Source organism: Mesocricetus auratus, unplaced genomic scaffold (genome assembly GCF_017639785.1).
Source record: "Mesocricetus auratus isolate SY011 unplaced genomic scaffold, BCM_Maur_2.0 Super-Scaffold_4256, whole genome shotgun sequence".
NCBI classification, from domain to species: Eukaryota; Metazoa; Chordata; class Mammalia; order Rodentia; family Cricetidae; genus Mesocricetus; species Mesocricetus auratus.
Window position 1 is genome coordinate 108,424,571 of NW_024429182.1, and position 24,533 is coordinate 108,449,103.

General features: G+C 42.8%; 1 protein-coding gene across 3 annotated transcripts in view; it reads right to left on the reverse strand.

The window, feature by feature from the left end:
* Me3 (malic enzyme 3) overlaps positions 1 to 24,533 on the reverse strand; it is a 197,004-nt gene that overhangs the window by 22,136 nt on the left and 150,335 nt on the right. For all 3 annotated transcript variants that reach the window (XM_013116382.3, XM_013116381.3, XM_040728802.1), the window contains one exon: positions 21,311 to 21,414. In XM_013116382.3, the coding sequence (XP_012971836.1) occupies positions 21,311 to 21,414 (104 nt within the window). The remainder of the gene's footprint in view (positions 1 to 21,310; positions 21,415 to 24,533) is intronic.

Here is a 24,533-nt window from a genome sequence, read left to right on the forward strand (position 1 = left end):
AGGTTTGAGAAGGTTCAGAAGTACTAGGAACAGTGGGATTATTAGGTCCATGTGGTTTTTTTTAATGCAATTCCAAGTTGGAATTAGATTAAACTGAATTGTAGGGCTTTTGTTCTATATTCCATAGAACCAAGGGGAAATATTTAGGTAAAATTAAACGAGACATAAAACAGAAATACACAGAATAAAGGTGTTTATAATTTTTGTCTTATTTTTACCTTAGCAAATGGGTGGCAGTATTGCTTCAAGGTCAAGTGTGTGAGTATATTTTAGTATGTGATAGAAGGATACACGCACATCATTTGTTTTGTTGTCTAAGCGGTTCAGAATTTTAGCCCCAGGCTAGTTGTGAAACAACACTGAAAGTCTTATGTATAGTAAAATGTCAAGACATTCTGTTCCCTACTCCCAGTACAAATGCTTGCAATTCATAACCTGAACAAAAAAATTCATAGTAAATTTTGGCTTGACAGGCATGACATTATATTTATGAGTGGGCGGTTTTATTTATTATTTCTATTCATAGTGCAATTGTCCTTCAGTATCCAAGGGAGATTTGTTGTGGAACTCCTTATGGATGCCAAAGCTGTGGATGATCAAATTCCTTATGGAATATAATCTACATACATTATCCTATATAATTATTAGTTACAAATTACTTATGACACCTTATATATTATAAATGCTGCATGTAAAATGCTTTATAATTTTTAGTAACTATTGACAAGAAAAGAGTCTATATATATATATGTATTGGATCTTCTTAAACCTTTTACGCATGGGATTGATTGAATCCAGGAATGCAGAATCTGCAGATAAGAATGGTTTAACGTATCATCAGGCACCTATCTGTTGGGTACTGCACAATGCCAATTGTCCAAAGAATAGTAAGTAGATCATGGACTGCATTGAGAGAACTTATGGAATTACTTTTTTTTTTTTTTTTGGTTTTTAGAGACAAGGTTTCTCTGTATTGCTTTGGAGGCTGTCCTGGAACTTGCTTTGTAGACCAGGCTAGCCTCGAACTCACCTGCCTCTGCCTCTCCATTGCTGGGACTAAAGGTGTGTGCCACCAAAGCCTGACTTGGAATTACTTTCTAAGAACTAGAAAAATATGGCAATCTGTATTTAATTATGTACAGAGATAGCAACATGGAATGTTCATAATCATACCTAAGAATACAGGGAATTCAAGGAGAAGCATTTCATAGCCCTCTCTCCTGCTGTCCCATTGAGTTACACTTGGGCAGACAATGAAATCTTCTGACGATCATGCTGAAGTCCAAGGCCAGTGCTATGCACTTTCATCATCCAACCCCGATCCCTTACACCCTGCCCTTCTCCCCTTTTCTAGAGTCCTCTGGAGCTAGACCTGTGATTTTAAAATTCTCCTACATCCCATTACTCTGAATGCTTGCTGTCCTGGCCTACTTGAAATTTAGCTTTCCTCTGATGCCACTACTTCCCCTACAGCCTTCTGTGTTGTCTTTCACACTTGGGATTCTATTACAGCTCCATTTTAAACCAGTTGTGACTAGTCTTCTCTCATAAACTCATATAGAAGGAAAAGAAGCCTGGGTGATGGGTTAAGAGGCACAGAGAGTCTCTAACCACCTCATCAGTACTTACTCCACGAGTGTGAATAAGAGTTGTGACCAGAGGGCCAAGTGGTGGTGGCGCACGCCTTTAATCCCACCACATGGGAAGCAGAGGCAGGTGGATCTCTGTGAGTTCAAGGCCAGCCTGGTCTACAAAGTGAGTTCTAGGATGGCCAGGGCTGTTTGGCAGAGAAACACTGTCTTGAAAAACAAAAACAAAAAAAAAGGATTGTGGCCAAAATGACACTTGTACTTAGCAGTTAGCAGTCTAAAAAATCACCTGCTGACTGTAACTAATAGTGCCATGTTTGCTGTGTACAAATTTCAACTTGTATAACTGAAATTTGTTGAGAGACTACACCTTGAGGTTTTAGGCCACACACACAAAGATGACCATGTATGATAATAAATATGTCAGCCTAGTCAGGGCAATTATTTCACAATATACATAAATTTCAAATCATAAATGTTATGTTTTAATACAGAGTTTTAATCAGTTATTCTTTCATAACACCGAAGAAAAAAATCACCTTCATTGTTTAATCCTTACAAGAGCCCACATAAGTTGGCAAGGGAGATAGCATTGTGCCCGTTGAGCAGAAGGGAAGCTCCAGCAGGTCTGAAGGTGAAGTAGCAGGTGTACCTCACTCAGTTACAGGCCAGGCCCACGAGATGCCTGACTCAGGCCTGGCACTTTTTAGCACCGGGATGCCACAGTGACCTTGTTCTGCTCAGGACTCTGTAGCATGAACCCATCTCTCAGTGCCCCTACCAGAAGCACTAAGACTCTAGAAACACATGGCAGACACACAGATTCACCGAGTCACTGGCATTTATATCCAACAGAGTAAGCCTAGCTCAAAAGGATGAGGTCTAAATGTGATTTCTGGGTCATATCAATGCCGCTCACTCCCTCATAGGCAAGGGACCTCATGAGAAAATTGCCACCAAATAGGTCCCGCACATCCTGTCTAGAAGGTAATAAATCTTTCCACAGATGGTCCCAAGCAGGCCTCATGCTTGTAGTGCATACCTCTTTGGCAAGAACAGCCCCTTCTCCCTAATCATGCACCAAGCATGGGTCAATCAGGACTTTTTTCTGAATGAACGTGACCATCACATTTAACTCATGAGATGTTACCCATTGTTTATTCATGTAAAGGAAGCCTAGGAGACTCAGCTACCAGAATTAAAGGGCAATAATAGATTAAGCCTACATGCAAAGCACTTAGGCTAAGGACTCTTTCTACAAATAGCTTGAAACTTCTCTCTCGAATTCCCAGTATCTGCTCCATTGTGAGCTGGGAGCCTTGAATGGTATTGTCCTAATCCCTTAGCCTCCACTGTATAGCTTCTGTCAAACTAAGCCAGTATGAATCAGGAACCATCCATCCATCCATCCATCCATCCATCCATCCATCCATCCTTCCATCCATCCATCCACCCAATATTCTTCTATCTATCCATAACTATGGAAAACCTGTGATGAGCCAATATTATCATTCAATGTTTTAGGAAAAGAGTAGATACATGAAGCACTTGGTGGGATTTTGGTGTGGTGAATTTATCTCCTAATTTGTTCATCTAGTTACAACCTAGTTAAGAACAAAACCAAAAATTCAACATGGAAATCTAAATGGATCAGGTGAAAAGCAGGGCTCTCATTTCATCCATGTACACAGGCTTTTACTGAAACATAAATTCAAATGTTAATTATCAATTAAATACTTGTAAAAATTCCAAGAACAACGGTTGAAAAATAGTTGGTCTTTGAGGCTCGGCAGCACTCCAAGCTTTCTCTGTCTCCACACTACCTTACCATGCACACACAGCTTCCAGAGGAGTCCTGAGTGGCTCTAACTGGCTATACTTCAGGTTTGTATTAAAAGCAACCCAGATTTAGAAGACATAAAACTCAATAGGTAGTGGCGCTTGACTCTTTCTCAGTTGGAATGATACACGGGTAGTAAACAGTAGGCAGGGAGCCAGAAAAATGGTTTTCTTTTGTTGTCTCTGACAAACACTGAGTCTTACCTGAGGGTTCTTTCTCTCTGGCTCACAATTCCCTGATCTGAGGCCATTAGAAGTGGGCGTAGGTTACCTAATGCTTGGGGTTGGATGTGACATCTGGGCATTTCCCTCAGACATTTCTTTAAGATGTGGTGGGGGAGTCAGGGGATAGAGACCTTCATAGTTCCTAGTAGGAGTTACACTTGGCAAGGAAATCTGAAGAATCAGTTGTAGGGTCGTTTCTGTACTTACAAAGGCAGGCCAGCAGGTGGCTATCATTCAGGAGCGACCTCAGAGGGAGGACCCAGTCTCCTCCAGTCTGGGCCCTGCTTATAGTCACTTACTCTGGGCTCTCCCCCAGTCTTAGGGCAGACTGTGTACTGCTGCCCTTTAGTCCTGTCTTGCCAGAAGACACCCTGACCTGAGAGAGGCTCCTGCTTATCTGTCCCCATTTGAACCTTTGAACTCTTCACCCTGTAACCCTGACAGCAGCAGAGGAACATCTGACACTCCTGCAGAAAAATCCTGCCTCAGAGAAAGAGGCCCTCCCCAGACAAATGGAGAGTCCCAGACTTCTTCCCTTTGGGCACATCTGGGAAGTGCTCTTTGAACTGTCATGGAAGTCATTCCATGCCAAGGTTAGGGCTCTCTCTTAGGGTTGATGGGTGGATGTCTGATTTCTCCCCCAGGCCGTAAATGGTGACCTGTGTCTGTAAGCAGGTTAAGGAGACCTAGGCTAAGGACATCACACGGGGCCAAGCTCTCATGAGGCTCTTCCCCTCATAGGCTGACCAGAGGCACAGAGAGGGCTGCTGGTGAGAACAAACCGTTCCAGAGGCTGTAGACGATCTCTGTTCCAGAGTTTGGGGCCTGTCATTCTTTCAAAAACCTGACCTGACCCCTTTCAAGCCTGAATAAACATGAGGGAGCTGGAAGAAACAGGTGAGCTAGCTCAACCTGCATCTGAATCCAATGACTAAAAGCTACGACTCATATTCCCAAGGGAGTCTGCTCTGTTTTCCCTATGAAAACCAAATGCAGGTCTCCCCTGGCCTAGCGCCCAGTGAAACTTATCAGTCATCACCCCATGGAAAATTATTTCTTTTTTCTTTTTTTTTTCTTCCAGGAACTAGTACTGGCAGAGTCATGAAACTCTAGGTCTTTAAAAAATTTTACACATTCCATTAAACTGTATGCCCTTGAAATGCTCTCAGATAAATTTCCTTAGTAAAAGAAGTTTGGATAACTTTTTATATTACATGTACCAGACCTAGTGTATATTAAAGGCTTTGAAAAGTTATGCATGAAGAAAAAGGCTTAACCCAGCAATTTCTAAACTTATTTGACCATAGACTTCCCCTTGATGTGTCATCAACTCTGCCGCCCCACTTGGGGCTGGGGATTCAAGGCTAGCCATCTCTCTCTGGAATTACTGCATTGCTGTCACTGGCTAGGATGCTACAAGACTGCTCTCACCCCTTTTGTGTTGGCTCCCCTCCCCCACCCATTCTCCACATTTTTCTGAACACAGACCTGTGTAGGACACTTAGTCACATGTAACAACAGTAACTGAAGTAAAAGAGTTCATGAATTTTGTGGGGAGGTATGGGAAGAGCCAGAGGGATAAGTTTTAGTATCTGCTATGAGCAATGGAACCTGCTAGAATGCAAAGATCTTACAGCTTGAAGGGGACACTAGAAAATAGAAAAGTAATTACAGCACACCATGACAAGGACAATAACAAAGGTTTGTGCAGACATGTGGGAAAACTTAGGGAGAGCAGGCAATTCTCTTTTGGGGGGAAGGCAGTAAGACCCTCAATGAGCAGGGACTCAGAGTTGGGCTTAGAGGAAGAGTAAAGGTTCCTAGCCTGTGTCGGTGTGGATGGGGGAGGAGAGAGGACTTAGGCAGAGGGTACAACATTCACATAGAAAAGGAGTAGAAAATCCTCCTGCACTTACAGAAAATGCATAGGGCTTGATCTTGGTAGGGGGGAGTAACAATGGATGAGTTTGGGGGGAAGATGAGGCTGGGTGGAATCCAGGTTCACACCTTAAAGTGACTTTGCAAAGAGCCAAATGTTTTTCAGGAGAGCAGAGACCCACTAAGGGTGTGCTGGCTTGTTTTGTGTCAACTTGACACAATCTAGAGTCACTGGGAGAGGAGCAGGGGGCCTCAGTTGAGACACTGCCTTCATAAGATCTGACTGTAGGCAAGCCTGTTAGGCATTTTCCTAATTAGTGATTGATGTGTGAAGGCCCAGCCCATTGTGTGTGGGGCCACCCTTGGTGGCCCTAGGTTCTAAGAAAGCAGGCTGAGCAAGCCAGGAAGAGCAAGCCAGTGAGTAGCATTACCCCATGGCCTCTGTATCAGTTCCTGTCTCCTGGTCCCTGCCCTGTTTGAGGCCCTGTCCTGACTTCCTTTGATGATGAACACTGAGTGATGAGGAAACATAAGCCAAATAAACCTTTTCCTCTCCAAGTTGTTTTGGTCATGGTGTCTCATCAATAACAACCCTAAAGAAGACAGAGAAGCACGGGCCGGAAGCTGACATGTGTTTCAGGAAGTTGATTCTGGCAGCAAAGTAGATGATGGATGGATAGCTGGGAGGGCACACTGGAGACAAGTTCTTCTGCACAGTGGAAGATGGTGAAGGACTGGTGTATGACAATGGGGGATATGGAAGGGGAAAAGGAATTGAGGAAAAGATGTTCAGGAAGTAAAAATACTAAATCACAAGGAAGGCAGACTATGGAGGACTAGAGAGAGTTTTGATATCAAGAGTCTGGTTCCAGCTCTTACTACATGAATGACCATAGATAAACAATTTGACATGGATTTCAGTCTTCACTGGCAAGGTAGAAGGATGATATCATCACCTCTGTATAGGTCCTGTTATGAATGTTAAATGAGATACTGCATACAAAATCCTGACACACTGTAGGTACTGATGAAAATGGACAGGATTTGACAACAGGGAAGATGAAGAAGATGAAGAGGAGGGACTCTGTAAGAGGGGTTCTTTTTTCCCTCTTTTAAAAATTTAATTTAAATTAGAAACAAGTTTGCTTCACGTGTCAATCCTAGTTCAAGAGGGGAACTTTTTGAGATGAAGGATGAGGAAAGAGAGCTAAACTTACTAGATTAGACAGCTGAGCCTGGGGTTCAGTGTGGCATTTGGATGAACTTGTCAATGAAGCAGAGAACTGTGCATGAGGTTCAGGAGGGAGAAACATTCAACTGAAGGTGGTGAGAATAGTTGAAATCATAGGGCTGAAGAATGAGGATCTTCAGGAAAGTACTTATGTAGCAGGCAGGGAGCAAAGCTGAGGATAATATCCCAGGATACACCTAAGAACTGAAAGAGTCACAGTAGTGTTCAGCCAGGACAGTGATCAGGGGAACCACAGAAGTAGAGACCTACAGGGCAGTTAGAGTTGGATGTTTTCCTCTGTCTCTCCTGATCCCACCGGACCAGTTTCTCTCCTGCCTACTGGGTCTCCACAGCCACTTATGAAATAACACTCTAAGGCTTAATATTAAAGAATAATTGTTTGGCCAATGACTCAGGCTTCTTAAGGCTAGCTCTAGCTATAAATTAACCCATTTCTATTAATCTGTGTATTGTCATGAGGCTGTGAGTTAAAGCTCCAGCACATTACTCCTTTATCGACTACATGGTGTTTCCCTGACTCCTCTTCCTTCTATCCACATCTTTGTTTGGATTTCCTGCCTCTGTTTTTCCTGGCCATTGGCTGAAACAGCTTTATTCATTAACCAACAAAAGCAATGCATACAGAGGGACATCCCACATCAGGCAGTTGCCACAGGACCCATGTGACAGGCTGCAACCAGGAGTGCCACTTGCTGTTGTCAAGGAAAACAGGGATTCACAGTATCCATCGAGTCACTGTTTGAAAAACACAGGTGAGCTTTGCAGACTATGTTCAGTGGAGTGGTGAAAAGGAACCACGATGTATGGGGTTAATGTAGGAAATGGAAGTGGACTATCGATGATAATGCATTTTAAGAAGTTTAGCTTCAAAATGGGTGTGATGGGGCAACCACAGGGGGTGCAAGACTGAAGGATAGATTTGTTTTGGAGATGGGAAGTGTACACAGGAGATAAATGAGATAGATTGGAGGGGTGGTAAGAGATAAGAGATGAAGGATGAAATGAAGGAGGAGAAGATGGGGAAGTACCTAAGGAACTGTGAGGAGGTAGGAGCTAGCCCAGCTGGAGTGTGAAGACGTGCTCAGATATCATGGATCAGACATTAGCTGTCACACCATATTTCACACACAGACACACTTGAGGGACTGACTGTTCTAGAAATCATGAGGAGGCAGAGGTTGAACAGGGAGTCACAAGGATGCTAGGGAAACTAATCCACAGGCAAGGAAGCAGGAGATCATAGATTTTAGTGGGCCCACTGAGACAAAAAAAGAGAAAGCAAAATGGAATGGGCACAGTGAACATCTTCAAGTATATGAAGGACCATTCTGTGGGCTGGAAGTTGAGCTGAACTTATTTTATGCATAGCTAATGGGCAGAAGAAAGTCCTAGTGCCACCTAAGGAAGAGATTTCAAATATGGGACTGACTGAAGTTGCTGGTCACTGGAGGTGATTTTGTGGTCATTTGGTGAGGAACTAGTGGATGGGATTCCAGTCTGGGATGTAAAGGAGGACCTCAGAGACCTTCTTCTTCCCATAGCCCAGACTGAGAAAGCCCCTCGTGTGCCTGCCTGGAAGCCTGACTAGGAGGCTCCTTGCATGACATTCTGACCTCACTGTGGGGAAATCCCTTCAGCTATCAAGACAGTCTCAGGAAGCAGCAACTTCCTGCAAATATCTCAGGATAATGTGTCCACTCCGCTGCCATTATGAGGGGGTAAATCCAGGCCAGACAGAAAACACTTCATGAACAGTTGAATTTCCTCCTGAATCTCCCTGTTTGTCTCAGTTACTAGGCAATCACACAAGGCAACAATAATCTCAGATCTAGGAAGAGGGTGGAGGCTAACTGATGACCCTTTAACCTCTCAAAGGTCAGAGGTCACTCCAAAGCTTTTTTCCTTCTAACTTACTGCAAGTCACTCCAAAAAAATTCTTGTTATTAAATCTCGCATCATTTTCTCTCAACCACCTGGAGCTTCACAGATAACAGATCCATTTCCCATAGACTGTGTGTTCCAGTTGTCATGAGGTCACTGGTACCCTCCACAAAGCCTCTCTGATTATTAGTATATCTCTGTTCAGGGCCATTACAATCAATGATACAATCATGTATTGATCTTCCTCAGAGTCAGAACCTCTCACAGAGAACTAGCTATGCTCCACTATGAGTTATGACAGGTGATCTTGGGATGGAAGATGATAAAACGGAAAACAAAACTGTATTTGGAGACTGTCAGCACACTGTGTGAGGACCATCTTGAAATATTACAAAAAGAGCTTAGAGTCAAACAGTGCTCTTTCTACAATCTTATAAAATGAAAACACAATCCTTATGCTTTTATTGTGGTATGGATGCCAAAAGCTAAGGCTTTCCCTTGGTTATGTTGCTTTAAAAACTACCATGAGAAGCCTGGAGCACAAATGCTTCATCTTTCCCCTTGGTGTTAGGTGGAATTGGCTCAGGCTTGAGGTTTTTTGAGAGCTGTGGGGGGTTTCTCAGCCTAATGAGTGATGGGACAACTGGACTACTGTTGTCAAGAAGGAGAAACCAGGGAGAACCAGATGACTAGCCTGGGTGAAGTAAGAGGAAGCTTCACGCTTCATCGGAAGCTAGAGAGTGTCTAGAATAGTAACTGATGTCTAGTCCCTCTACAGTGCCATTTGGTGAGGACAAGTAGGCACTAACCTTGACCTTGAACAAGACAGAGAAAACAGGAGTAAGCTAAGTAGAATAGCTTTAATAATACGATTTTTCCTCTCTTTTACTTTCTTTGTTTATTAAAGTGTCTGTAGAGCCTTCATCCAGTAGCTGATTGAAGTAGAAGCAGACACCCACAGCTAAGCACTGAGTCGTACTCCTGGAATCCAGTTGTAGAAAAAGAAGGAGTGATGAGCAAAGGGGTCAAGACTATGCTGGAGAAACCCACAGAAACAGCTGACCTGACCCAGTGAGAGCACATGGACCCCAGTAGTAAAGCTGAGGAACCAGCATTGGACCAGATAAACCAAACCCTCTGAATGTGGGAGCCAGTTAGGAGGCCTGGGCAGTCTATGGAATCTCTGACAGTGAAACCAGTATTTATCCCTAGTGCACAAATGAACTTTGGGAGACCATTCCCATGGAAGGATACTCTCTCAGCCCTTCTCCAAATGATCTGACAGACTTTGATGATTCACCAAGGATGGCCTTACCCTATCTGGGAAGTAAATTGGGGTTGGCATGGGGGGATTGGTGGGGAGCATGGGAGGATGGGAGGGAGAGGGAACTGGGATTGATATGTAAAATAAGATTGTTTCTAAATTAAACAAAAAAGAAAAAAATTTTAAAAGGTTTCTAGAGAATGTTAACTACCTTTTCTTTCATGTGATGGCACAGCAATAGAAACTGTCCAATTAGAAAGTGAATCTGCAGTTAGACTGCCTATGTTCACAATTCAGCTCTGCTGTTAAGTGGAGGTGTTACCTTCAGCAGTTTCCTTAGCTTCCTGGGCTTCAAGCCTCCCATCTGATAATCCATGTTGCAGTCAGCCATTGTTTTAGATGTGTGAGCTAGAGCAGTAGATGATGATCCCTCACTGTGGCTTATATTTTAAGAGAATAACAAAACCTAGTCACTAGAGTCTGATATAGTTTGTATGAACATTGCTCATAGATTAAGGGCCTACTCTCTAGAGTAGCACTGCTAGGAAGTGACCATTAGGAGATGGTGACTTCTATAGTTAGGGTTTCTATTGCTGTGAAGAGACATCATGATCACAGCAACTCTTGTAAAGGAAAAACAATTAATTGGGGTGGTTTGCATTTTTAGAGGTTTATTCTTTTATCAACATGTGACACGGTGGCATGAAAGAAGACATGGTGCTGGAGCTAAGAGTCCTACATCTTGATAAGCAGGAAACAGGAAGTGGTCTGTGATGCTGGGAGTCGCTTGAGCATAAGAGACCTCAAAGCCTATCCCCAGAGTGACAACACTTCTCCAATAAAGCCACACCTACTCCAACAAGGCCAAACCTCCTAATAGTGTCAATCTTTTTGGGAGTCACTTTATTTTGAACCACACCTTCCACTCTCTGGCCCACAAAGGCATATAATCATATCATAATGCAAAAATGCATCCAGTCCAACTTCAATGGTCTGTAACAGTCCATGGCTTATAATACTCTCAAACTTATTTAAAAGTCTGAAGTTTAAAGTCTCTTTTGAATCTCATGACTGTAATCCCCTATAAAATCAAAATTAAAAACAGATTACATACTTCCAACATACAACAGCACAGGATATACATTAATGTTCCAAAATGTAGGGAAGGGGGCATAGTGGAGAAATACTGAACCAAAGCAAAACCAAAAAACAACTTGGAAAGCTCTAAACTCTGCATCTTCATGTCTGATGTCAAAATACTCTTCAGATCTCTAACTCCTTTTAGGTTTGCTGACTGCAACACACTTCTTTCTTTTGGGGTGGCTTCATTCCCTGTTAGCAGCTTTCCTTGGCAGTTATCCGGTGGCTCTGGCATCTCCAACATCTTAGGGTCTCTGAGGCAATCCAGGCTTCAACTTCATAGTTTCACACAAAGAAACTAGGCCTCTATCCAGGGGCACACCTGATACATATGTGACCTCAGCAGCTTTCTTTAGTCGTAGAGTGAAATTCCATAACCCCTTTTTTCTATCCTTACTTCTAAAGCCAGAGCCACATTGCTGAAGCTGCCAAGTTTTTTTCCCCTCTGGACCTGGAATATGGCCCCCTTATTTAGTTACATCTTCACCAGCTTTCTGTTTTCCATAGTTTCCTTCACTGCCTAAGCTTGGCTGTTCTGGAACTTGCCCTGTAGACCACACTGTCCACAAACTCAGAGATCCACCAGGATCTGCCTTCTGAGTGCTGGAATTAAAGGCATGTGCTACCACAACCAGCTCTGAGCTTTTCTTTCCTTCCACAAGTTGTAAATTTAGCTTAATGGGATCTTTCCCTGAGGTCTCCACTCTCTTTATTCCATTTCTTAATCCATTCATCTCCTTGAACACAGGTCTTAGTTACATTCCACTTCCTGGTGCTTCTTTTCTACTCAAACTTTACATTTTGTAATTTACCCTGCTCAGCTTGCCCCTTTTTATTACAAATCTTTATTTGAGTTACTTTCACTAACCATACAACAGAGTCTATACTCGCTGTTTTGAGATTTCCTCTGCCAATGGAATTAATCCAAATATCTTTACTTCAGCCCCTGACAGACTTTAGTTTTTGTTTTTTGAGACAGGGTTTCTCTGTATTGCTTTGGAGGTTGTCCTGGAACTTGCTCTGTAGATCAGGCTGGCCTCGAACTCACAGAGATCTGCCTTCATCTGTCTCCCGAGTGCTGGAATTAAAGGCATGCACCACCAATGCCCGGCATAATGTATAGCCCGGCCTGGCCTTGAACTTGTGATCCTCCTGCCTCTGCCTCCTTCAGCAAATCCTACCAGTGTGCCCCACCACAACCCGCCCAGGCAGACTTTTTATACAAGTGCAAAAAGCAGCCACACTCTTTACTGAAATATCACAAGAATTATCTCTAGGAAACATAATAAAATTCTTCTCCTCTGAATCCTTTTGAGCCAGCAACTCAAAGTTCAAGTCATTCTCAGCACTATTGTCTTCCATATTCTTACTAATACAGCTCATTAAGCAATGCTTAAAGCATTCCACTGTTCTTATGCAAAGTACCAAAGTCCCAATTCCTCCAAACAAAAACATGGTCAGGCATATCACAGTGATAACCCAGCCCCTGGCACCAACTTCTGTCTTAGGGTTTCCATTGCTTTGAAGAGACATCATAACTATGACAACTCTTATAAAGGAAAACATTTAATTGCCTTACATTTTTAGAAGTTTAGTCCTTTGTCATCTTAGTGTGACATGGTAGCATGCAGGCACACATCGTGCTGGAGCTGAATGTCTTACATCTTTATAGGCAGGCAGCAGGAAGTGGTCTGTGACCCTGGGAGTAGTTTGAGCATTAGAGACCTCAAAGCTTATCCCCACAGTGTCACACTTCCTCCAAAAAGGCCACACACCTATTCCAACAAGGCCAAACCTTCTAATAGTCCCACTCCCTCTGGGGTCATTTTCTTTCAAACCACTGAATTTTAGGTCCTTAGGAAATGAGGCACTTTCCCTCCAGGGGGATGAAACATTGCTCATCATCTTTTTCCTTCTGGTCATGAGACAAGTGGTATGCTCTACCACATACTCCGTGCCATGATAGCACCTCCTTCAGAGGCCCATTGCAGTAGATCTGCCTGATGTTGAACTGGAACCTCCAAAACTATTAACTAACAGTTATCTTCATAATCATCCCTGGTATTTCATTAGAATCATGAAGAGCTGACTAATTTAGGGTTGTTGACAATGTTAATACTTAAGCAAGTGAACTATTTATTGTCCATTGGCATCCAAATTAGACCAGTATCCAGTTCACCAAGAGCGTGAATAGATACTTGCTTAATAATTAGATTTTTTAAAAATGAGAAATGGGGGGCTGGGCGTAATGTCTCAGTGGTTAAGAGCACTGGCTTACCTGGGGTTCAATTCTCAGCACCCACATGACAGCTCACAACTGTCTATAACTCCAGTCCAGGGGATCTGACACCTTCACATGGAGATATATACAGGCCAAACACTAAGGCACATAAAATAAATAAAGTTAAAAAAATAAAATGAGAAATGATCTGTTGGTGAGAATTGGTATTTAACTCATTGTGGTAGTTTGAATGTAATTGGCCCTCATAAGTTCATAGGGAATGGCACAATTTGGAAGTGTGGCTTTGATGGAGTAGATATGACCTTTTTGGAGGAAGTGTGTCACTCTGGGGGTGGGCTTTGAGTCTCATATATACTCAAGCCATTCACAGTGACCCAGTTCACTTCCTGTTGCCTGCTGATCAAGATGTAGTACTCTTAGCTTCTTCTCCAGCACCGTCTCTGACTTCATGCTGCCATGATAATAGACTAATCCTCTGAAACTGTGAGCTACCCTATTAAATGTTTTTCTTTATAAGAGTTGCTGTGGTCATGGTATCTTTTCACAGTAATAAAAACCCTAACTAAGACACTCATAATTAAAGTTTTTTAATTACAAAAGTGTCTGCATATAAACAAATAAGCATGAGAAAATGAATAATTTGGTAAACAAAAATCCCAGGCAATCTAATTCTGTAGTGGTAATTACTATTAGCAATTTGGTGTATATGCATCAAGATAATTCTTTGCTTATGTACTGGTTAGTTTCAACTATCAACTTACCACAACCTAATATTACCTGAGAGGAGACTCTTAGTTGTGGGACTATATAGATCATATTGGCCTGGGGCCATATCTGTGGGGGAATTGTCTTGATTGTGAACAAGCCCACGGTTGGTGGGACTATTCCCTAATCAAGGGGCCCTGGGTTGTCTAAGAGTGGAAGAGACTAGCTGGGCAATAACTGAGCAAGGGCCCATGAGTTTATTCTCTGTCTTCTCTTGACTGTGGATGTGATATGTCTAGTTGCTTGAGTTCCTTCCTTGACTTCCTCTCAATGATGGACTGTCGCCTGGAATTTGTAAGCTAAATAAACTAGTTCCCCCTCCCTTATCTTGCTTTTGGTCAGGATATTTTATCACATCAACAGAAATGAGACTAGACCACTTTATACCAGAATTATTAAGGGAGCTTCAAAAACACAGCTGTTCATGTTTCAACCCAGAGACTCTGCATCTTTTTTAAGCACCCTTGGTGATTCAGAAGGAAAGTTAGATAGATATATATATATGTGGGGAGTGGGGGCTTAATTTAGCATTTCACACCTTTTTTATTTGATTTTTTGTCTCTGTTCTGCAGTAGACGGGGAGGAGGTTGGAGGTACCCAAGGGTACATAATCCAGCATATTTTTGTACACTAGAAGAATCAGTTTTCATTTCATTGAGAGAGAGGAAGGGGGTGATAAACTTGGTTTAACTCTGGCAATATCCTGAACATATGTAGAGTAAACTGGAGGCTACATTAGCCTTTGACTTGCTATTGAGTTGCAGAAGCTGCAGCAGCAGCTGGAGTAAATGAAATCAGAAGCCTGGATCACAGAGTCCTCATGTATCCAAGACATATTATGTGTAGCATTTCATATGTGCTACACACCTTATTACCTGCTCAGGGAAGATAAAGCCACATCAACACTCTTCCCTGTTGAACACAGAATCCCAAGCAGTCAAAGCTAGAGCAAGGGATGGGGCCTTTTACATAACCTTCCTCACTGTATCTACCAACAATATCCCAGCCTAATCCTAAATTTCATAGAGTAGTTGGGTACAGTCCAGGTGATGAGTCATACTCTCTTTTCTTTCTTTCTTCTGCTTAGGTGGCCGCAGTCATTCTGTCAACATTAACATTTATGGGCTGGAAGCTCACAACTTTTATATTTCCACCATACCACTCACTCTTCTTGAACTACTGACTTACATAAACACTGAGCCAAAGAAAGCATAGAAGGTCAGGTTATCAAAACACCACCGGATACAGATGAAATGTTTTGAATGCAATTTTTTTTTTGTGAACAGGATCAGGATGTTTTGATACAGGGTCTCACTATGTACCCCAGGCTGGTCTTAAACTCACAATCCTCTTGCCTCATCTTCGTGCATGCTGGGATTGCAATCTTGTGTTTCCATGCTCTTCTGAGAGCAGAGATCTTTATATATTTGTAGATTACTTACCAGCCTGGCTTAGTACCTGGAATATAACAAATGCTAGGTAAAAATGCTTTTCAATTTCATATAATACCTTTCCATGGATATATATGTAACTATGCCATTATTTTCTGTTTTTCTTGCATTTCCAGAGCATCTTCTGTACTCCTGGTACCCTATTTCTTGTCTGTCTCAGGATGATGGGCTGTGGTAGTCTTTTCACTGGTGGCTTCCAGTGAACCACGCCTGGTATTTATACCCTTGTGTTACGTCCTCCTGTAGAACTCAGTATGTACCTGTGATTTGGCTTAATTAGTATAATGTGGTGACAGTTACACTGTGCCTTGTTGAGATGTTATTCTTTATATATTATTTATTCTTGAGAATTTCGTATATATACATAAAGAAATATGGTAATATCCACCCCTCCAACTTACCCCATATTTACCCAAAGGGGCTCTTTCCTAGCTTTATGCTTTCTTCTTTTGTTTGATAACTCACTAATTCCAATCAGCATTGTCCATATACATGTTCACAGTTGTGAGATCATCCATTGGATCGTGGGAAACTTACCAGCGGCTACAGACTTAAACAAACAAACAAACCATAAATGATTTTCCCTCCCCCAGGAGCTATCAGCTGCCAATAGCTCCTCAGTAAAGGGTGGGTCCTGGAGAACCCCTTCCTTGTTTGTGTTGGAACTAACTGGCTTGATCTTGTGTGGGTAACTGTAGCTTGGGTGAGTTTATGAGTGTAGTAGCTACGTTGTATACAGAAAACAGCATTGCAGAACACTCTGTCCTCTCCTCTAGATTTTACATTTTCTCTGCCTCTAGGTACCATTTTTTAAAAAATCACATTTCATTATTTTATGAGTATGGCTGTTTTGCCTGCATATAAACCTATGACGACATGCATTCCTGGTGTCCACAAAGACAAGAAAAGGACATCAGATCCCCTGGAGGAACTGGATCTACAGACAGTTGTAAGCCACCATGTGGATGCCTCGAATCAAATCCTAGTCCCCTGGAAAAACATACAGTGCTCTTAGCCACCGAATCATCTCTCTCCCCCACCCCAGGTACCATTCTTAAGAAAGCTTGATAACTTTTACTATGTGTTCTTGGGGATCCTGGACTGACACACTATAATTTCAGCTCTGCTGTTAGGAGAAGAGGCCATGGGGAGAGGTAGAGTCTCTGAGACTGCAAGGAAAAATCTAAGCTCAACATTTCTGTAGTAGCTGAGTACAGTCACATTTAGCGATCAACAGTAAGACCATCAAATGAGCCACCTCATTATCTCAGCTTGTGACAATCAAAAGCCAGCAATGTAAGCAAGGGAAAAAAACTTGAATAAACTCCCCAGCTCTACTAAATTTCAGAATTGTTATTACTGTGCTTTGCAGAGCTGGGGAATCAAAGTCAGACGCTCATGACTGCTTAGTAAGAACTCTACCACCAAACTACCCAGCCCTACAGAGTGCTTCTAGTTGATTCTAGAAATCACTGATTTTGGAACTCGTGCAGCTGAGCATGACAGCTTAGACTGAAGCCCCCCCTAAGAGGGAAGAACCGATTTCCCGGAAAGCTCACCCTTCTCTGACTTCTCCAGGGAAGTGCTTTTTCCACTCTCTTCCTCTGTCCTCCAACGGAAGACCCCTGGCTATAAGCTTAGTTAGCTATTTGTTGGGAAAAGAAATGGAAAGACGAGAGTCATAAGACCTTCCATTCAGTAACTTCAGGTTGACAGAATTGAGGATGTCTGGGCCCTACAGGTTACAGCAACAACATTTTTTTTCCTTTGTTTTTTGAGACTACTCAAAATTTGTGACTTCCCATGGATTTCTAACTACCCTGGCACCCATCTTTCTTTGCACTCTCTCAATCTGATAAGGGCATAGAAGAGATAGTAAGTTGTGGTTTCAGATACTTGGATGGAACCTTTAGGTCACCCACCAAACATAAGAGCAGAAACAAGTAGGATGTGATACAGAAGGGAACTGTGATGGGTAGGTCGCACTTAGACAGGAAGAGTATTAGAAACATATGATGGCTCACAGGAGCTTGGCTCCAGAAGAGCAGGTGCACATCAAGGGTGAAAGGTAGCATTAGAGGTGATCCTGTGGAGTGGCTGGGATGGAGCTTCAGGAATGGGAAACCCAAAACTGTCTATAAATATAATTTATCTGTAAAGATCATTGATTGCGAATAGTGATTTCCATTATGCTGTGAACCTTGTGTGTGTGTGTGTGTGTATGTGTGTGTGTGAGAGAGAGAGAGAGAGACAGAGAGAGACAGAGAGACAGAGACAAAAATAGTCATTTCATGAAGCTAAAAAAGTGGATGGCTTTTTTTGTACACTAAAGGTCTGTACAATTAAGTATTTTCCTTATTACTCAAACCTAAGCAGCTTAAGAATCCATAGATTTAGAATTTGTGCAGCTAGGGCTGGGCCTGGTGGCACACCTTTAATCCAGTAATTGGAGAAGCAATACAGAGAAGCACTTTCTCGAGTCCCCCACCCCACCCCACAAAAGCACAAGCCTTAGAATTTGTGGAACTAATGGGAAAAGACATGGCTTCCTGGCCTGCCTGAAGGCTGAAGCTGCTGGCAATATAGGACACCTGTCAAATCAGACAGAGCTGGGTTTCCAGGTGCAATCTTAAGCTAGAGAATTCCCTGTTAGGAACATAAATAAAAATATAAACAAAAACCAATGATGGGAACTTGCCTCACCAGGACATGGCATCCAGATAAGACACTTCAGGTCCTACCACTCAGGAGAGGAGAGAAGGAAAGACAAAATGACTTGTCTTGGAATGCCAGTCTGCTTCTGATTTGAGAACTACACTCAGTGTTCTATTGTGGTTCACATATCTATCTGGTTTTTTTTTTTTTTGAGCATGTAACCCATGCTGGCCTAGAACTTGTTATGTAGCTGAGAATAACCTTGAATTTCTGATTATCATTTGTCCACCTTCTAAAAGTTAGGATTACAGTTGTGTGCTGCCGTCCCCGTGGCTCTAGGGATTGAACCCAGGACCACTGAGCATGCGAGGCCAAGCACGTTACTAACTGAGCTACATCCCAACCCCTGTGACTCACAGACTTGTGGTGATATATTATTTATGGTTTATTAAAGCTTGCCTGAAGACCAGGGAAACAAAGCAGCCAAGCTACCAGAGAGCTTTTAACCTCTAACAGGGCTGGAGCATTCCTGCTCTCAACATGGCTAGAGAATGAATGCCTGATACTGACTTGCTCCTGCCTTATTTACCTCCCTAAAGCTGGGATTAAAGGCATGTGATCCCAGGTGATGAGGCCATCTTTGTGTGAGCTGTTTTTTCTTTAGGACTGGATCAATCTTGTGTAGATCTGAGTGGTCTGGAACTCACAGAGATCCATCTACCTCTTAATCCTGAGTCCTAGGATCAGAGGTGTGATCAGAGGTGTGTACCACCACCTCCTAGCTTCTGGCTGCTGGGATTAAAGCTGTGTATCACCACTGCCTGATTCTATAGCTTGAGGCTGACTACTTTCTGAATCATCAGGGAAGCATTAATAATTCATAAGCAATATATCACCACACAGACTTAACTGGATATTCCTTTGTCTTTGTGTGTCTTCCTCAGTGACCAACCTTCAAGGCAGGAACTGAGCAAGAGTGAAGTCTTGTCAATACTCCCCTCTTTTCCCACCCAGAATCTACAGAGGTGTCAGTTAGTAGGGAAGGGTATAAAGAGGAAGATTTTTATTGGCAGGATGTTTGGGCAGCGATGAGGAAATCGAAGACAGGAGTCATACTTTCCCTAGGTTCTTTCTTAAAAAATAGTGTGTTTGGCTTCAGGGCTTCTGACTCACCCTCAGGCCAGGCATTCCATCTCTGGGCTAGTACATTCCCAAGAGTACCTGGGGAGATCAGCTCATTTTCCACCTACAGTATCTACAGAAACATCTGTTCCAGCTTGCTAGAAAGTCAAAACAATGGACTCTCAAGCCGTCTGTCATCTTCTCTGCAGAAGGACACATTCCTGTTGGCTGATGCACACACTTCCCTAAGGGTTCACCCTGGACTGCCTGTGTGTCTGTGGAGCTGTGAACTGATTTTGATGATGATTTGAAAAGCCTCTTACATCCTGGTTTATTTAACCTTCTCACATGAATAGCAAGACTTCTCTTTGGGGAGTCATGGAATGACTACTGACTCATAAGCAAGCGATGAGCCCTGGAAACAGAAAGCAAAAAATAGGCTCCCTAAGGCAATGCCATTCCCTTTGCTCAGGTCACAAAGCATTATAAGAAATAGCCCATAGGTAGAGTTGGCACACTGAGTTCACCTCACAGTCTTGCAAGGTACTTTGTGAGTACTTGTGAGCCATGACAGTGACCTTGTCATCTTGGGGACTCAGCTTCTTCCATTAAAAAGGGCATAATAATACCTATTCTGCCAGCTACATGGCATTCCAAAGAGGTCAAACCAGAGCAATGGAGTGGGAGGACACATTCAAGGCATATGCTGCTTGAACCCACCCATACTATTACCACCAAAATGCCAAACAACGTATCACAGCATTCTTTCCATGACAGAGAACACATATCCAGAACTCAGTGTATTGTGGCACTTACTTTGTGCTTAAAATGGCCTTCATTGGCACTGTACCCTTTGACCATACAGAAATGAGTCCAAATCTCTTCTAGAATAGCTTTCAGATGGCCAGAAGCAATCCTGCTCCTTGATCCAGACAGAGCAGCCTCCAAGCCTTCTCACTACCAAATCAAGCACTTCTTTCTTTCCACTGTCTCGGCTATTGTTCTTTTTTGGTTTTTACGAGACAGGGTTTCTCTGTATTGTTTTGGAGGCTATCGGTCCAGCCCGGCCTCGAACTCACAGAGATCCGCCTGCCTCTGCCTCCCGAGTGCTGGGATTAAAGGCGTGCGCCTCCACTGCCCGGCCTCGGCTATTGGTCTTTAAAGGTGCATTTTGTGTGGACTTGAAGGTGGCATTGAGATAGTGGGACTCACCTCCGTTGTTCTAGATGCTCTGCTTCTATTAAGGCACTGAAGCGTGAATTCGCTTCTTTGGTAGCCACATCCCAGTGCTGCACGTCCTCTGCAGCCTCCACTATAAACGTGTGGCCTTTACCACAGAGCCACTTCCCTTCAACCTGGTACCCAGTGCGACGATTCTCAATTCTCACCAGGACTTACAGTTTACCGATCTTACACCTCTCCTCATTCCTTCCCACTTCTCCATGTCCTCATTTCCCTTCTCCCTCACCCTAGCCCTTTGGCACACCATTGTTGTAATTCCCTTGAGTACATTCTCATTTGCCTTCCTTCCTGGAAAAACACCAAGCCTGATTCATCTGCCTCATCACGTTCTTTCACTGACATTCCCCTAACCTGACCTAACATTGTGTGTGTGTGTGTGTGTGTGTGTGTGTGTGTGTGTGTGTGTAGATGAAGATGGTGAGCTCCTTCTTTCCAAAGCCATTTTATTAGGAGGGTAACATCTTTTCACCAGAAAAGCAGTGTCTGTATCCATACAAACTACTCCCAGCAGCTCAGACCAAGAGGGTTTCTCTCCCGGAACAACAGATATTTAGCTGCCTCCACATCATAGTGCCTCCTTGAAGGTTATCCTGGAGATGGGCCCACTCCACATGGTTTCCAAGTGTATGTGTCAAGTTGACATATCCAGACCACCCCCAAAGCATACAGTCACAGCCTCTTTTGTAATTCTTCCAAAGAGAGGTTGACTTTGGCTATGGCACTTCTTAAGAGCTCTCTGCAAAAGGGATAGCACGGTCCACTTACTTATCTGTCACAGCCTGCATGAACTCATCCAGTAGGTCATCATACTCCTTCCCACGAACACGCTGGTGTTTCAGGCCGATGTACAGAGGGTCTCTGAGAAGCTCCTGGAATAGAGAACACCCACTCACTGAACCCGCTCCACTCTTCCTGCTCTGTTATTGTTGTCTGTAAAGTAAGTGTCCAGGGTTAGTGGGAAGGTCAGAAGGTAGGAGAGAGGAAAGTAGGAATCTGCCTGGGGTTCCCTACCTCTACCTAGGGACAATCCCCTTAGGGTTTGGCAACTAAGGCCTTGACTCACTATGGATTCCCACGCAGTCCGTACTTTGGGAATGAGCAGTGCTCTGAGGCAGACGAGCCTCCATCAGACACAATGTTTCAAGCCCTGGCAGTAGGCTCTGGGTTTATTTCAGGGTTTCTCAATAGTGTCACTACTGACACCTTGGCTTGGATAATTCCTTAATCTGAAAGCTGACCTGAACATTATAAGATATTTAGCAGCATCTCCCACCTATACCCACCAGAATCTAGCAACACCCACAGTTGTGACCATAAAAATGTCTTTAGACATTGCTAAAGGTATTCTTGAAGGCAGAAGTGCTCCTGGTTGAGAACCTATGAAGCTGACTTTAGATGGCATCTGGATTGGGGAGTGGGTTCTCATCCTCTTGCCCTCAATATAACTTATAAAACATTAATTAAATACTCCTTCAGCAAAATCTTATGTGCCATGTATCTCACATTATGCTAGGTCTTGGGATTACAAAGGTAGAATGATGCTACTAGAAATTTCATCTAAAAAATGATGCTCACCTTCAGCCTTGGCAGGTGACTCTCCATTGCCTCTTGTAATAACACTGTCTGTCACAGTAGCCACATGTTTCTTAGGTCTTTCCTTTTATATTGGCCTGACTAGTTTCTCCCACGGGGCTTTCTATTTCATCTATACCCCCGTGGATGTGGACTAACTCATGCAAAGCACATTTATTTGTTAATTTATTTATTTTAATAACCATATAAACGTCATCATATAAGAGCAAGGAAACCCCCCAAAATCTAAACAAAAAGCCCTTGAGAAAATTATAATGTCTGTTAATGGGAAAATCTAGACAAATTTCAAGCTATGTGGCATGAAAGATAGCCAACCCCTAAAGATTACACACCGCCTGATTCCATCTTTATACCACTCTTGAAATGATAGAGCTATAGAGCTGGAGAACAATCATCAGATGTCAGGGAGAAGAAGTGGGCACATGGATATGGCTGTAAATGGATAGTATGATATATTTCTATGATGAAACTGTTACATACCATGACTGCCTTAGTGGTATGGGCATCCATTCAAGTCACAGAATTGAAAGTAAATAAACACATGTGAACACACACACATGTGAAAGCATGCAAAAACTAATTAAATGTGAATAAGATCCACAGGTTGTGTTAGGGTCAATTTCCTGGTGGTTTATAAGATGCTACCATGGAAGAGAACTGGATAGTTGATAAAGAGACTTGTGGTGGTTTGAATGAGGACTATCCCATATAGACTCACACATTCGAATACTCCAGCTGCTGGTGACTTTGGGGGTGAGGTTGTGGCACCTTTAGGAAATGAGCCCTTGCTGGAGGAAGTCTATCATTGGGGTTGGGATTTGAAGGTTTATATGTTTGTTCCCCTTCCTCTCTCTATGCTTCCTGTGTACAGAGAGAATGCGATCAGCCAGCTTCCTGCCCATGTTATCATGACATGTCATACCATCCCTACATTAAGAACTCTAACTTCCTGCAATAAGTGATTTTTGGTCATGATATTTTATCACAGCAACAAAAAAGTAATCAATACTGATTACTCTTAATTTTTTTCCTGAGAAATGCATGTGAATATACAATAATTCAAAATAAGAGTTCAACATAAATAAGACTGTCAAAATATGTGTGTGCAACTCATATAATAAAAGACACCATGTATTTATTGATCAACAACACCCTTGACTGCAGCCTGGAGCATTATAACGCTTAGAGAGAATGATTCTGCGAAGGTGCTCACAGTGTACTGAGAGTGTGGATGAGTGAACTCTCACAGAGAAGGAAGCGCTACCTTGGGAGATAGCATAGCATATGAACACAAAGTGGGAAAGCAACTTCGCTTGAAAGCTGAGTGGGAATTGTGTCGTGGGGGAAATGATGAGGCCTGAAAAGATGCTCAGATTCTAACAGGTTAGCTGGGTCTCCAGGCAGATGAGGGGAAAGTGGCTGCTACGTTTATGAAACAGGAAACAACTCTCTGCTAGAGCCTCTTGGAGTTTCCCATTTCCGTGTCTAATTCTACCACAATAAGAGTTCGTTGATATTCACCATGTCATCCCTATCTGAACTGATGTTGCAAGATGTGAAGACAAGGGCAACATACACCAAGTTTATCTCTATGACTTTGGGAAAGTTTTTTTTTTGCCATTTTTAAAATATAAATTAGAAACAAGCTTCTTTTATATGTCAATTTCAGTTCCCTCTCCTTCCACTCCTCCCTTGCCCCCACCGACCCCTAATCCCATGCCCTTTCTGCTCCCCAGGGAGGGTGAGGATTTCCATGAGGGATCTTCAAAGTCTGTCATATCATTTGGAGCAGGGCCTAGGCCCTCCTCCATGTGTCTAGGCGGAGAGAGTGTCCCTCTATGTGGAATGGGCTCCCAAAGTCCATTCATGTACTAGGGATAAATACTGATCTACTACCAGAGGCCTCATAGATTAACTAGACCTCCAAACTGACATCCTCATTCAGGGGGTCTGTAACAGTCCTATGCTGGTTTCCCAGCCATCAGTCTGGGGTCCATGATTTTTTTTGAGTTAATCTTGTATCCTGCCACTTTACTGAAGGTGTTTATTAGTTGTAGGAGTTTCCTGGTAGAATTTTTGGATCACTTATGTACACTATCACATCATCAGCAAATAGGGAAAGTTTGACTTCTCCCCTCCAATGTATCTCCTTGATCACCTTTTGTTGTCTTATTGCTCTAGCTAGATCTTTGAGTACTATATACAATAGATATGGAGAGAGTAGACAGCTTTGTCTTGTTCCTGATTTCAGTGGGATCACTTTGACTTTCTCTCCATTTAGTTTGATGCTGGCTGTTGGCTTGCTGTATATTGCCTTTATTATGTTTAGGTATGTTCTTTGTATCCCTGTTTTCTCCAAGATCTTTATCATGAAGGGGTGCTGAATTTTGTCAAA